The sequence below is a fragment of the Canis lupus genome, chromosome 17, assembly GCF_011100685.1.
Source record: "Canis lupus familiaris isolate Mischka breed German Shepherd chromosome 17, alternate assembly UU_Cfam_GSD_1.0, whole genome shotgun sequence".
Classification (NCBI taxonomy): Eukaryota; Metazoa; Chordata; class Mammalia; order Carnivora; family Canidae; genus Canis; species Canis lupus.
The window spans coordinates 51,732,800-51,747,912 of NC_049238.1; the positions used below are offsets into that span (position 1 = coordinate 51,732,800).

A 15,113-nucleotide genomic window follows, 5' to 3' on the forward strand; every position below is an offset into this window, starting at 1 on the left:
TAGGTAATAACATTGAAATGTCACAAATACTATGTGAACCTAAGAAATGGTTAAAGAAGATTGTTAAACATGGTAATGTTTAGTGTTAGCAGGATTATAGGAAAATAAACCTTCTTACTCAGTTAGTGAGAGGGTAAAGCTGGTAGAGATCTTCCAAAAAGCAATTTGGGAAATGCAGCAAATCCTTATATACATCTATAACCTGTATATTAGATGTAATGCTACTTCCAGTATTTACCCAAAGGAAATAATTAAATATGTGGACAAAGATTTAATCACCAGGATAGTTCTCACAGTGACAGTATAACTTGAGCGCTGGATATAAATAAAAAAGATTTAATATCACTTAAACATAAGTCAATAAGGGATTGATTCATTGAATTAGGGTGCAGCCATATAATAAAATACTATGCAGACATTTTAAAAGGTGTGTAAAATAATCTTTCCTGACATAGAAAGATGCTCCTGGTTTATTGTTGAGTGAAAATGTAAATATTCAAACATTTTAAAAAAGATATCTGGGATGGGATTATCTCTACAGAGGAAGGCAGGGAGTCTGAGACTTCTGATGGAGGAGTGAGACTAGTAAGGTTCTATTCCTTGTCCTGGGTAATATACATGGATACCCCCTCTTCATTACTCATTAAAGCTGGGGTTTGGCAGCCCGGGTGGCTCAGCAATTTAGCACCTGCCTTCAGCCCAGGGTGTGATCCTGGAGACCCGGGATCGAGTCCCACGTCAGGCTCCCTGCGTGGAGCCTGCTTCTCCCTCTGCCTGTGTCTCTGCCTCTGTGTGTGTGTGTGTCTCTCATGGATAAATAAATAAAATCTTTAAAAATAATAATAATAAAATAAAATAAAATAAAATAAAATAAAATAAAATAAAATAAATAAAATAAAGCTGGGTGTCTCGCCCTTGGCACTATTAACATTTGAGGTTGGATGATTCTTTGTTGTGGCTGTCGTGGGGAGGTCCTGTACCCTGTAGGTGTTTAGCAGCACCTCTGGCCCCTGCCCACTAGATGCCAGTAGCACCCCCTACCCCCATCTCACCCAGAAGCAACAACCCAAAATGTCTCCAGATGTTGACAAATGTCCCCTGAGGCACAAAATCACCCCCAGCTGAGAGCCAGTGCAGTGAAGCACACATTTATACTGTATGGACTTTACTCGGGTGTTATATTTCACAACTGAAATTGCTTTTTTGAAAAAGAGGATAAAAGAATCTTTGAGGAAATATATCTTAAGTACCAAGTTAATTCAAAGTACCAAGATTTGGGGCCAGTCTTGACTTTTGCATCATACCTTTCTGTAACAGATCCTTTTCCACATTGAGTACATATTGAGTTCACGGAAAGTAGAATGTTATTTTGAATGCTTTAAAGTCACTTTTATTTTTTTTTAAGATTGTATTTATTTATTTGACAGACAGAACACAAGCAGAGAGAGCAGCAGATGGAAAGGGAGAAGTAGGCTCCCCTGTTGAGCAGGAAGCATGACTCGGGGCCCAATCCCAGGACCCAGAGATCATGACCTGAGCCAAAGGCAGATGCTCAACTGACTGAGCCACCCAGGTGCCCCTAAAGTCACTTTTAACATGTAAAAAGCCAGAAACAGAGAGTTCAGTGCCTTGAGCCCACCTTCCCTATACAGGAGAGTCACATCTGCCCCTCAGAAGTGTTTCCACATACAGAGGGTTCTATAAGATGCCCCCAGGTTCCTGGTGGGAGCCTAGAGCCCCCCCCCCTCCCCACCAAAAGACAGAAGGGAGCGGAGGAAGGGAAGGGGGAGGGCCAACTAAAGAGGCAGAGGGAGGAAGAGAGGCCCTGAGAGGATGAGGGAAGGGAAGGAGCAGTCATGACTCCAGTTTCTAGCTGGTGAAGCAGGGTAGATATTCACCAAGCCAGGTCACAGGAGATCACACCCTCAAGGAAATAAGATGTCTGAGCTCCAAGTTTTGCTCTTAGATATATCCCCAGCACTTTGAACGGTATCTGGCACATAGTAGGTGCTCAACAAATATTTGGTCAGTGGATTTGGAAAGACATAAATAATCACATTAGCTGGTAGAAAATGGGCAGGACAGAGGAGAGGTACAGATCATTAAATGCTACAGGAAATGAAGCCGCTCATGTACACAGAGAATCAGCCGAAACTATCTGCCAGAGCCCAGGTACTCATAAGAGTTTTAGTTAACTAATTATTCAATTAATACAAGAACAAATGAATGATAAGTATTCATTAATAGGCTCCACCCTGAACACTTGAAGGAAACCCGAAAGTGCCCTCAGAGTCCAGCCTTGCAGAGCTCACAGTCTATTTTGGGAGGCGGGTCCTGAAATTACATCGCAGCCTGGAATGCCCTGGGAACAAGAGCAGGGGAAGTGGGGCCAGCCGGGCCCATGCATCTGGGGCTGTAAGTGGGAGCCAAGCACACGGTGCAGGCTGGTTTCTCTGCAAGCAGGCCACAGCCCCCTCTGTGCCATGAGGGGATCGGGCTCAAGACTTCTCACCCCTGACTACACATCTGAAATGTTGGAGAATGTTTAGAAACACCTCTCTCCGGCCCCCTCCTCCAGAGATTCAAGAGAGGAGAGGATAAGAAGGTTGGTAGTGGTCTTTTTTAAAGCTCTCCACGTGATTCTGATGAGCACCCCAGCCTAAAAGATGTGTAAATTCTGAGTCTGATTCTAATGGCCTCTCTCCCTAAGCATCCACTCGGCCCCAAACTGCAGCATGGATAGCCTCTGGGGTGGGAGTGGGGGAAGGAATGACATTAATTTCACATTTCACCCCCTCTCACATCAATTTCTCTCAAGGTATGGTTCCAAAACGCTCTGCATCAAGTGGATGTTAAGTGCTGAGTCTCAGGTCACTTAGACCTCTTGGATCAGAAGCCAAAAATCTGTCTTTCAAGAAGTATACTCTCCAGAAGATTCTCAGGTACAGGAAAGTATAAGGACCATCAGCCCAGACTGCATGAGGCTCCCAGGCACATCCTAAGGACAGCCAGAGCCGGGGCCAGAAAGCACACAAACCCTACAGAGCACCTACTTGTGCTCAGCCGGACAGCTGATGAATAGGACAGGCTGCTGCTCCCAAGGAGTCACGGCATCTAAGGGTGGCTCGGAGCACAGAGCACAGGCTGGCTGCGGCGAGTGCTCTGGCAGACCTAGCAAAGTGTTGTACGCCTAGAGAGAAGAGACTAATGAATGCCAGGGGAATCTCAGGGGCCTTCCTGGAGAAGGTGGCATTGCCGCATGGCTTTGAAAAAGCAATAGACTTGGAATAGTTGGAGATGTTACATTCTATTGTGTCAGTTTTGCTAGGACCTTATCAATGCAAATAAGTAATAAAGGATGAGGACGGCAGACACCTAGAGGAGAGCAGCTGAATGGGGCACCTGGGCCAGGACGACGCCAAGGGGGGCTTCAACAGATCTGGTCATCTTCCTGACTCATGGGCACTGCCCACTCCAGGCTGTGACCAAGTACACATATAACTTCCCCGAGTTTCCATTTCTTTATCTGCACAATGGAGAGATTAGGAGCCACGACAAGACTGTTCCAGAACCAGGGAAAGAGAGCTGTGAACAGATCCTAAAGCATCCAAGAGATCTGGGCTGCTGTAGGCCCCTGGCCTCAAGATCTTTACAGAACTTCTCTTCCCGCTGGGGATGAGCCCACAGTATCTATAGGGGAATGGTTTGGGCAGATAAGCTAGCGACCTTGCCGCCAAGTGGCATTTCTTTGTAGGTACCCAGGAATGTCACCAGTTAACGAAAAGAGCACCGTGTTCTAAAATATTTTGACTCACGCTTTTCTAAAGAGGGATAAAATGTAAATTGTCCCCTTACAAAGAATAAAAGCAAGTCGTTTTCACCTTGCCGAATTGTGCCTACCATCTATGGTCATTATTATTCTGGGGCGCTTGGGGACCAGATGGAGAACGTGGATCAGAGCAAAAGAGCCCCCTGGTGCCCTCACTGTTTTCCAATCTCCTGAAAACACCAGCCACTTTTCCCTCTTCTTTTGACCATCTTTTGTGATGCACGTATTTTTTAATTCCACAGAAACCACGGGATACACCTCCTGGTAAAAGAGAAACCCCTTCTCCTCTCCTTATGCATTTTTCTTTGCTGAACTGGGATCCTGACTCAGCCATTGTTCCTTCTCTTAATTTCAACACATCCTTCCTCTTCCATCTGCTCCTTCTGAGGCGCCTCCTCCCATGGGAAGGTCTGCCTTAAAGAAGATGGGTTAAGGGTGCCCGGTGAGGAGAGTTGCGAGTCCTTTGTTGCTCCAGAGAGAGACCCTCTGTTGCCTAAGAACCTCCTGTGGGCGAGCAGGCTCTTTTTTTTTTTATGATAGTCACATAGAGAGAGAGAGAGAGAGAGAGGCAGAGACATAGGCAGAGGGAGAGGGAGAAGCAGGCTCCATGCACCGGGAGCCCGACGCGGGATTCGATCCCGGGTCTCCAGGATCGCGCCCTGGGCCAAAGGCAGGCGCCAAACCGCTGCGCCACCCAGGGATCCCCGAGCAGGCTCTTTGACACGTGGCTGATTGAATAGGCCAGTGTTCAATAAAGATGGGCGGATGAATGAAATCAAGACCCAGTTTCAAAAACACGCCCAGCTTTTAAGTGATCCTGGTTCCTCTACCCCGCACCACCTGTCTTTCCCCACCGTCTCCCACTGCCCCGCGAGCGCTCGGACTTTATTAGGTCTCCGTACGGGTCTTAAGAAGCACTGACTGTTGACAGGCTCTGGCCCTTTCAGTTCTCCAAAATTTCAGAGCGCTGGGCTACGTCCGAGGCTGGCTTCGTCGTCCTCGCCTCCCCGCGGCCGAGGCCTCGCGCTGCGCCCCGGGCTTCGGTCAGCGCCGAGCCGCGGCCGTGCGCGCCCAGAGTCGGGTGGCCCGGGCGCGGGCGCGGCCGCCAGGGGCTCTCACCTCGGAAAGTCAGGCTGGCGACCGGGTCGCTGCGCCGGTCCTTCTTCCCGCCGGGGAGGTTGCTGGCCCTCAGCAGCAGGCAGCACAGCATGGTGCGGCCGCGGCGGGCGCGCGGGGCGCGGGGGGCGCGGGGGGCGCGGGGGCGCGGGGGGCCCAGGCCCCGGCGGGCGAGCGAGCGCCCGGCTCCGCGGCACCCGTGCCACAGGGCAGCTGTCGCCTTCGCCGCGCCGCCGCCGAGTCCCCGCGCCCGGCCGAGGCCGCGGGGAGGACACTGGACACCCGCTGGGCGGACCCTCCCTCCACCCCACCCCTCTGCCCGCCTCGGCCGCGACCCGCCCTGCGGCTGGGGGCGGGTGGGGGCCCGGGGCGGGGACCGCGAGGGCCGCGGAGGCGGGGCGCACTGCCCGGCCAGGCCGCCGACGCTGCGCGCCCGGAGCGCACCCGCGCGCACCCCCTGCGCCCTGCCCGGGCCCGCACTCCGGGGGCGCCGGGAGCCGAGGCGGGAGGAGGGGACGCAGGGTCTGCGGACCACCCCCCGCTGGAGCGAGCGCGGACGCGTGTCCCGAGCGGCGGCGCCACACGCCGCACCCTGAGCCCCGGCCTCGCGCCGCCCGCCCCGGGACCCGCGCCCTCGGTGCCCGGCCGCCGCCCCGGAAAGACCCCGCCCGAGCCTCGCGAACCCCTCCCGGCTTCTCCAAGCGGTCCCTGGAGCACAGAGCCACCCGCCACTCACCCGGCCCCCGCCACGGCCCGACGGCAGCCTCCGGGCCCCGCGCCCCCACCCGGAGGAGGACTGCGTTAGGCGGGAGCCTTGAGTGGTGACAGCCCTGAGCACGTTGCCTTGTTCCGTCGGGCCCCTTTCCAGCTGATGGACGGACCTCCGGACCACAGGAGCCCTGGCTTCTCATCTCCCTACACCCCTACCCTCCAGCACCCAGCACCCGGGCAGGCCACTAGCCCTTAGCCTAAATGTAGCGACTAGTCATCATTCCGCTGCATAGCCCCTCAGCTGGCTGTCCCCTCCCTTATTTAGAGGATCCAGCATTTTCATGTGGCTAAACCACAACGTGGTGAAATCCAACTCTGACTACTGAAGGTGTTGGAGAACCGCCCAGCTAACCACCTGTCACACTTGATATTCATGGCCCTTGATTCAAGTGGACCCTTCCTGCTGCCCAGCAAGCAATCTTTCCACAATCTCTTTAGAAACCACCATTTCATACTTTTCTCTCCCCTAACTTGTAACACGCTACTGCCATCCTCACTCTCAGTTTGCTTCCTATTTGCTGAGTAGAGAACTTCCCCAGGCTCCCAGCCTCCTAACCCCCATCAGCATCTGTGCCCAAATCCTTTGCCTTTTCTCCCATGTTTGTGAATGACCAGCTGGCCACATGGGCATGAGATCCTACCCCTCTCACTCCCTCAATGACAAGTCTGAGGCTGTCTTCTTGCCCACCTTAAAGGTTGTACCTTTTCTAGCTGTCGGGGGACCTCGTTCTCCTGACGTTCCCACTCTGCCTGGGCCACCCCACCTACCCTCATAAGGAGGTGGACACTTGCTTCCTCTCCAGCATTCAGACCTCCCTCCTCCCTCTTAGCAGAACCCAACTGTTCAGGTATGACCCCCAGCCCCGGCTCCAGGTAGATCCTGTGCTATCGGAAGCCATCTCCTGGCAATAGCTATTGCTGTAGTGAAAGGCAAATGTCCTGAGTCGTTCTCCAGGAGGGCTGGGCTTATACTCTGTGAATGGACAAGCCCAACTCCCTCTCCTGGTTCTTGAGAATAAGGAAGCATGTGGATCAATTGCTCACGAGCTCTAGGATGGAGCAGATACCAATGACAGCAGACCAGAGGGAGAAACGGTCTGCCTGGGTGCAGGATGACTGCGGAGCTGTATGCTGTATGTGCCCAGAGCCCATTATGTCTCTGGATCATGTCTCTGGATCCTGCCGGAGCCTAGTACTCGACAGGAGGTCTTTCTAAGGGGCCATGTATTAGGAGTGAGGACCACTTTAAGACTATTTACTATTGGGGATCCCTGGGTGGCTCAGCGGTTTAGTGCCTGCCTTTGGCCCAGTGTGTGATCCTGGAGTCCTGGGATCGAGTCCCACATCAGGTTCCCTGCATGGAGCCTGCTTTTCCCTCTGCCTGTGTCTGCCTCTCTTTCTCTCTGTGTCTCTCATGAATATATAAATAAAATCTTAAAAAAAAAAGACTATACTATTAAAGTCTACTTGAGACAAGATTTCACCTACTTGAGGCTTAAATCTTCCTTGCTGACATCCATGACTTTGGTAGCATCCATGTACCCATAGCATCCAAATGCCTCCACCGAGGCATTTCCTCCACTACCTTCTCTTGCCTGGGCCACGCAGGGGCCTCCTGGCTGGTGACTTCTGGTCCATTATCCATACTGGGGCCAGGCAATCTTAAAACATATGATCGGGCCTCAAAGGTCTCCCTTGTTCTTGGGATCATGCCCGAATCCCTTACATCCACCCACCTGGAAAGGCCACTCCACCCCTCACTCCCTGAGTTGCAGCTTCAGTGGTTTCTCAGTTTCAGGAATATGCTGAGCTATCTTTCAGCTTGGAGCTCTGGTGTCCCCTCTATGCACAAATGCCTTCGCTCTCTCTTTCCAGGGCCACTCCCATTCATCCTTAGGCCTCAGCATTCGTATGGCTTCCCTAGGGAAGCCGTCTCTGACATCCTGGTCTAGACTGGGTCCCTCTAGCAAACAACCTGACAGCCATACTTTTCCTTCTTGGCACTCACTACAACTGTAAGGAATAACCAACCATCTGTGCGATCACCTGTTTGAGGTCTAGCTAGATGGCGGAGTCAATGGCCCAGGCTGTTTCAGGGGGCCAGGCATTTCCTGTGCACAATAAGGGCTGGCCTGGGGTTGGTGGTGTGGACCGTGAACTTGGCTCCTCAGTGGCCCTTCCATCCTGTGATGAGGCTAAGCTAGTGGTTCTCCAGGAGGGCAGTACTGCCCCCTGGGGGAATTTTGGATGTGATGATCTGGGATCGGGTTTTTTTGTTTGTTTTTTCACTATCACAGTGACTCCAGGCTATGCTCCTTTCCCGCAGCCCCCCACACCCTGCCACGTCCTCCTGCTCTAATCCATCAGAGGCAACACAGGAAATCTATAGGGGGCATATCCAATATTTCCAGAGGAATATTCCAAGGGACTTGTACAAACATTTAGCTTGTGTCCAAGGAACAGAGGCTCTACAAGCCTGTTCCATAAACCAGAGAATCAGCAGCTGGTGGCCTGAGCCCTGGACACTTCCTGACACCTCTTTCCCATCCCAACCTCCAGCTTCCCAGCCTGGCTGCTGTTCACTTCTTCCTGATGAGACAGCTGACTCTTCCCTTGGAGACATTCTAGTGCAGCCTAGTCCTAAAGTGGGCTTCCTCCCCATATCAGGAATGCAGTTCTCATGGACGGTGTGCTGGGACCTCAACTCATCCCCCTCCTTATATGTTCTCACCTTCTTCCACAGAGATTGTGCATAGTTTTACCTGGACACATGGCCACCCAAATAGAAAGAGAACATTTCCCAGCCTCCCTCAGGGCTAGATATGACCATGATACCAAGTGCTGAGCAGAAGGGATGTATGTAACTGTCTGGTTGTACCCTTAAAGGGAAGTGGCATGCCTGCTCATGCCGCAGTACAGGTGGTAATGGTGAGCCATCACCAACCATGTTGTCAAGGACATCCCTGGGGATAACAGAGCAGCAAAACAGGAGGACCCACAGCCTTTGGGTCCGACCCTTACTGGCCAGGACTGCCTACACATCAACTGTTATGTGAGTGAGAGACCCTCATGTTCACAGCATGGTTTAGTGAGAGCTCACTGACAGCCAGGTCTGCATCCCACTTAACACTGCAGGTAAGGGCAGCTCCTCTGCACCCTGAAATACTCCAGTACCCCTCTGAAGGTGGTAGGGCCAGCTTAGGAGCCACCAGGAGGTTGTAAGGGGATGGGGAGACATGTTTGGGACCTGAGGTTGCATAGCAAGCCCAGTCTTTATTTAAGATGTCATATTAACTGCAACAACATTTCAGGGCTGATAAAGGTAAAGGGGAAGGGACTAGTGCACTCCTCGATTTGCCCCATTGCCCCATTGCCCCTTCGGTGTAGTCACAGACAGGTGCTCACTGAGAATCCCAAGTGAGAGGAGATTGGCTCTCTATTGTCCCAAGAGCCCGGGACTAAAGTCTCCATGACCTAAAGAAACACTGCTTCAGATGTCTTTGGTGTCCTCTGGGGACGCCTCCAGCCTCCAGACTTATTGTCTTTAAGCAGCACAATGTTTTATAACAAAATAATACTGTAATTAAATGTTATGAGATTTCTCACATGAGTTTGGATTTATAGCTGCTCTTGAAAATAAATCTGAGTAGCTGGCACATGGGCCCAAATTCTCTGCCTGCCACTGATTATCTGGCTCTGGATGGCCCCTGTGGAGCAGGGCATGCACTCTCAGATCACCCCACTTGCCACGACTCACCCAATATGCATGTGCTTTTCCCTCCAGCTTCATCTTACTGCACCACCCACCAGGCTCCCATCAGCATGTGAGTTTTTGATCCCTCCCCTCTTCTGTCACCTATTAGGGGTCCTACCTTCCTGCCAGTCAAAGAAGAAGCGCTTCTTACACAGCCTCTTCTTGCTGCTGGAGTTGGGCCAGCTGGTTTCCTCTGGCTCAGTCTCTGTTTTAAGCAAGGCCTGATGTGGGGTGACCAGGAAGCAAACAAACCTTGCACCTCTGCTCAGTGACATCAACCTTGGGATGAACAATCTGCCTGTGAGTTTACAGGATTCCCTTAGGGCACACGTACCAAAGCCCTAACACTTCCAAGAGTCTGGATGGTCCAACTCATCCTTCTGCCCTTTCCCTTCACACTCATTGAAGAGTCTGTGTATCCATGGGCCCTTGGACATGTAGGCCCCTTGGATTGGACCCATGGGCCCTTGGATTGAAGGGCCACCTACGTGTCCACCTCAGGTGTAGAATGCACAGGCAGTAGTGGCTCTGGCTATGGCCATGATTATGTGACCTCCTGGGAAGAACCATCCCGTACTGGGAAGAATCAGACAGTCCTGGGCTTCCATCCCAGTCCACCCTTTTCTAGCTGTGTGACCTGAAGCATGCGACTTGACCTCTCAGAGTCTGTTTCCACTTCTGTGAAATCAAGTGAATATGTCACAGAGCTGTTAGGAGGACTGAACTGAACAATAGTCCTTCCAGCATGGTAGCTGGTACACAGTAGGTGTACAAGGGGTGGTAGCCCTCTTCTGGTTAACATTTCATCCTAATGAACCAATTTGGGGAAGAGATTGGCATACAGGTAGCAGAGACAGAGAATGAGTTTGGCCTGGGAAGAGGGACTGAGAAGGTCTGTGGCCTTGAGGAGTCACCAAAGGGATATTTGTTCCCACAAAGACTAGCCCCATGGTGATGGCCACAGCCAGACAGCAGGCAGGTGGACAAATGTCTCAGCTCAGAAGGGGCCATTCAGGAGGGGCAGTCAGAGGAGACAGATCCAGGGTCCCTTGAGGCAGAGGGGATGGCCACTCACCAATGAGCCATGGTGCCCAGACTGGTAGGACAGTAGCTAGACAAACAGCTGATGATCAGAATGATCAGGTGCAAAAGATAATGATAGTCTTCTTGGGTGTGTGGAGCGATTTCTTAGTACCTGTGCAACACATGTTAACTCTAATAATTATTATAATAAATATATGTATAATCATATATAAGAATAATAATAGTTAATATGTATTGAATGCCAAGCAGTATTCAAAGAGACTGGGCTCCTGGGTGTGAGCAGACCTGAGTTCAAATCCTGCCCCTTCACCTTTTACTGCTTGTCTCTTGGAAATCAAAGCTAAGACCCAAAGGAGATGGTGAAGTGGTTAAAGATGGGGCTCTGGAGCCAGATCACATGGGCTCGATTCCCAAATCCACTCTCAACTAGTGTATAACTTAACCTCCTTGTGCCATAGTTCTCTCATCTGTAAAATGGGGGTGATGATAGTTGCTATTATATGTGGTTGCTAGGAGGGTTAAGTGTCTACATACAAGTGCCTGGTATAAATTCTAGCCGAACATGATATAGCTCATGGTAAATAAGTTCTATTTAGAACAGTGCCTAGCACCTAATAAGCTCAGTATCAGTTAAATATGTCTCGCTCAAAGGATTGTCGTAGGGTTTTAAAGAAACAGCCTCTGAAAATGGCACATTGTTTGTTGTTTGTGCTTAATGAATGCCCATTCTCTCTCCTTGTGATGAAAAGACATTTTTAAAATCAGAACCTTCCATGTTTTGATCATTTGTCTTATATGGCGCTCCCTACAGCCTTGTACTCCCCCTGCTTTGACTCAGCCCCATGCGGGGTACCCCAAGCACTGTCCCCATCCCTGCGCTGGCTCAGGCCCAGGCTGCCCTGGCTGTGGGCAGCACATGGTATGCTTTCCAAAGCACTTTCTTATTCATGAGCCATGGCTGCTGAGAACAACAGAGGGCAGTGAAGAGGTGGGTGGGGTGAGGATGGGAGGTGCTTTGGTCCCCATGTGACCCAGGCCCTTGCACTTCTCTGGGCCTATTTGCTCTTCTCTAAAGGGAAATAATATCCCTGCCCTTTGGCCTCACAAGCCTGCTGTGAACATGAAATGAATTTATGCACGCACAGAAGAGGCATAATTATGGGATGTTATAATCAGATATCCAAAGGAGGGGGCTTTATGGGTCTCTAACCTAAAGGGAAGGCCAGATCCAGGCTAGCCTGTGAAGGAATACTTCCCAGGAGGCTATTTTGCTCTGAGTAGTGTGTCCCTGAGACCACAGACTTCTGTATAATCATTCACCAACCTGGCCCTGGCTGCGGGGAGGGTGAGCAGGCCTGAATGCTGTGGGGAGGCCAAATTTGGACATGGGTTAAGAGCTTGGCCAGTGCAGGAGGTGGGAATGTGTCCAGGGCCGGCAAGGGAGGGATTATATTCCTTGTGACTGCCTGGCAGTGACTGCCATGGGTGGGGGTGGGGGGCTACAGGCAGCCCCCTCTGGGGGCACTGCACTATCAGCATAGACAACCCACTTCCTTTCTCCCCAGGGAAGGGGGAGCCTGGGGCAGCAGGCAGAGGGGGCAGGGACTCAGTCAGGGGTTCCCATGGTGGATGGAAGATGGGGGATGGGCAAGACTGTCCCCCAGACAGCCCTTGCAGTTGAAATCATAAGACAGAAGAGGAGCCACACCAGTGGTACTCCTGTGGGCAAAGCACTTCAGCAGTTAGAAAGTTCTTCCTCATACATTATTCATTCTTTCCTTTCTCTTGCTAGGGTTCAGAGCTGGCCTGGGTAGAGGGACTTCATAGTGAGGCAGGTATGTGTGTATTAGGTGGGGGTGGGGGTGGGAGATGGAGCTTGTGATCAGGAAGGAAAATCTGGTTCAGGCTGAATGGCCCCAGAGGAGACAAGACCCCTGAGAACACGGGCTGGGTTGTACGGTGCTCCCACCCCCCACCCCCCACTCCCCCCACACACACACTCCTTGAGGTTCTTTTATGTACTGGGCAGCTCTAGAGAGTGCCATTCACAAAGCCTGCTCGGACCTTGGACTAGGGCACTGTGACAAGGAAGGGGCACTGGAGCAAGAGGCAGCTATTAGATGCATAGGGCTTCCCGCTCCCTCCAAGGTGATGGTATCCTCCTTCCACTCAGCCGGGGGAATGTTCACAGTGGGCACGGTGCTCCCTGGAGTTGAGCAACTAGGAGCCCAGATTCCTACGTGGGGCTGCTGGCCTGGCCTGCCCAATGCTGAGGATGCAGAGGAAGTATGGAAGTCCCCCATTCAGGCCTTTGTCTTCCCCCTGGAAACACCTGGATAAAGTTCATTTCCGGAGGCAACTGTGGGAAACTGGTCGAGAACAGGTCAAAGCAGAATGTCAGCGAAAAAAGCACAGCTGGAGTGTCACCTCCCACTCCCCCTCTGTGCCTCCTCTTGGATCAGGTTGCTTCCCAGGCCACTGGTCCATTCAGTGATGCCTCCTCGAGAAAGCCTAAATTTCACATCCAGGAGTGTGTGTGTGTGTGTGTGTGTGTGTGCATATGCCCTTGTTCTGATACATCTGTGTGGACACACGCCTGTGTTCTCTGAACCTCTATCCCTTGGAACATCCTAAATGTCACATGCATTCCTGGGTGTACACAAGTCTGGGAGTACACCTGCACACAGGCGTCTGGGAACAGGTATATCCAGGAGCTCACGAAGTGGAAAAGAGAGGTCTACTGAATGGCCAGGGACGCATGTGGCTATGATTTCGGGGGGCCTGGAATGAAGCCAGGTCTTTCGGGAGAAGGGAAGTAACAAGTAATGGAGATTAAGAGCAAACTGCCAAGGTTAGTGAAGGGTTGGACTCTCATACTCTGGTCTTTCTCCTCCAGTATGGCTCGGAACCCAAAGACCCATTTGGGCAGATGGAAGCTCTGACTTGGCTCTGAGGGGGTTCCAGGTAAGCAGACAGGGCCTGGCCATCACCTCCTGGAGGAAATATCTAGTCATTACCATGGGAAGACTCTCCTGTGGAAGTTCCCAATCTGATAGGGGAGCAGGCTCCTTTGTGCAACGATGATGAAGATACCACACCCCAGATACCACTCCCCAGCCAGCTCCAGTCTGGTGGGAAGGGAGAGGGAAGAAAGTTCTAAGAGGCTGGTGCTGGGGCCAGCTGTACCAGCTGCTAAATTTCTCCCACCCTGTTCCCAAATTAAGAGTAGGGTCCCTGGACAGTGGGCGGTCTCTCTGCCCCCCAGTGGCCGCTTGCCTGCCAACTGGTGCTGTGATAGAGAGCTGAGGCCTAGGACAGAGGCCAGGCCCAGACCCAGGAAGAGAGCTGGGCTGTAAATAGGCCTGAGACCCAGCCCTCCCTGGAGAGGAAGGGATCCTAGCAGTACAGCACGGAAAGACCTCTTTTAAGAGACCCAGAAAAGTGAGAGGAGAGAAGCTGGCCCTATGTTCCAGGCCCACCTTAGCCCCCACCTGGGCTCAACTTCCAGACCCCAGGGAAGTGCAGCTCAGCCACCTCTCTCATTGTCTCAGTTCCCCTCTGGGTCACTCCTTCCTGAGGATACGTGCCTCTGCAGCACCCCAAAGTCACTCAGGCTTGGCGTGGAGTCTCTCCTCTCCCATCCCCGCGCTCTCTGGGTGGAGGTCGGGGTTCCCTCTGACCGCACCCTCCCTGCGCTGCGAGGATGCAGGCCCCTCCTACCTGCAAACACCGCGGAGCAGTAGGCATCGCTGATGTCCGCGTCCGGGGTGTGGACATTCTCGGCGTAGAGGATGAAGACCCTCAGCATGACTGGCACGAGTGAGGGCCCCGGGGGCCCAGGGCGCGGAGAGGGCTGGGGAAGGTCGGGGAGGATCGCCGTTCGCGGGGCTCGGGGCTCCTCCCGGAGCGGCTGGAGGAGGGAGGCCGCTTGGGATCGCGGCTGCGGCTCGGATCTTGTGTTCTGGAAGCGAAGCGGGCTGCCTCCTCCCCGGCCCCGGCCGCGCTTATCCCGCTGGTCGGCGGGCGCTCGGGGCACAGGGGCTTCTGCTCATCTTCCACCCCCGCCGCCCTATCCGGGCTCGGCTGAGCTGTAATTCAATGCTCCGGCCGCGGACCGTCCCAATGACAAGGCATTTTGCACCTGGCCGGAACGGCGGCCGGGGCGGCGGCGGGATGGCAGGGGGCTGGCCCAGGCTCGGGGCGCCCCGCGCGGTCGGGATCGCGCAGCCGACGGGAGAAAGGCTTCGTCCCTCCCCGCCCTTCCCCCCGCCGCTGCGCCTCGCCGAGCAGGTGGCCTCCCCCGCCGCCAGGGTTCGAGCCCCCTGAGCCCTCTCTGTCGGAGCAGCCGGCCGCTCGGGGGGCCAGGTGGGGAGCCCGCGCACCGTAAGGAATCTCGACCACCCGCCTCCTGCGGCTGCCTTAAAAACTGTCCCCCCACTTTTAGGCTGTAAAAGCAACATCTGTTACTTTTAACACAAAAGCAAAGGAAATAAAATCTCTGGAGTCTGAAAAAAAAAAAATAGTATTGACTTTTGGATCTTTACCAATCCAGGTTTTTACCTCTGAATGTGTGTGTGTGTGTGTGTGTGTGTGTGTGTG

General features: G+C 52.9%; 1 protein-coding gene across 1 annotated transcript in view; it reads right to left on the minus strand.

Moving 5' to 3' along the window:
- DYSF (dysferlin) overlaps window positions 1–14,733 on the minus strand; it is a 216,308-nt gene extending 201,575 nt beyond the window's left edge. The window contains 1 exon segment of the mRNA XM_038561780.1: window positions 14,235–14,733. Within this exon segment, the coding sequence (XP_038417708.1) occupies window positions 14,235–14,322 (88 nt within the window). The 5' untranslated portion in view covers window positions 14,323–14,733.
- Window positions 14,734–15,113: the final 380 nt, after the last annotated feature.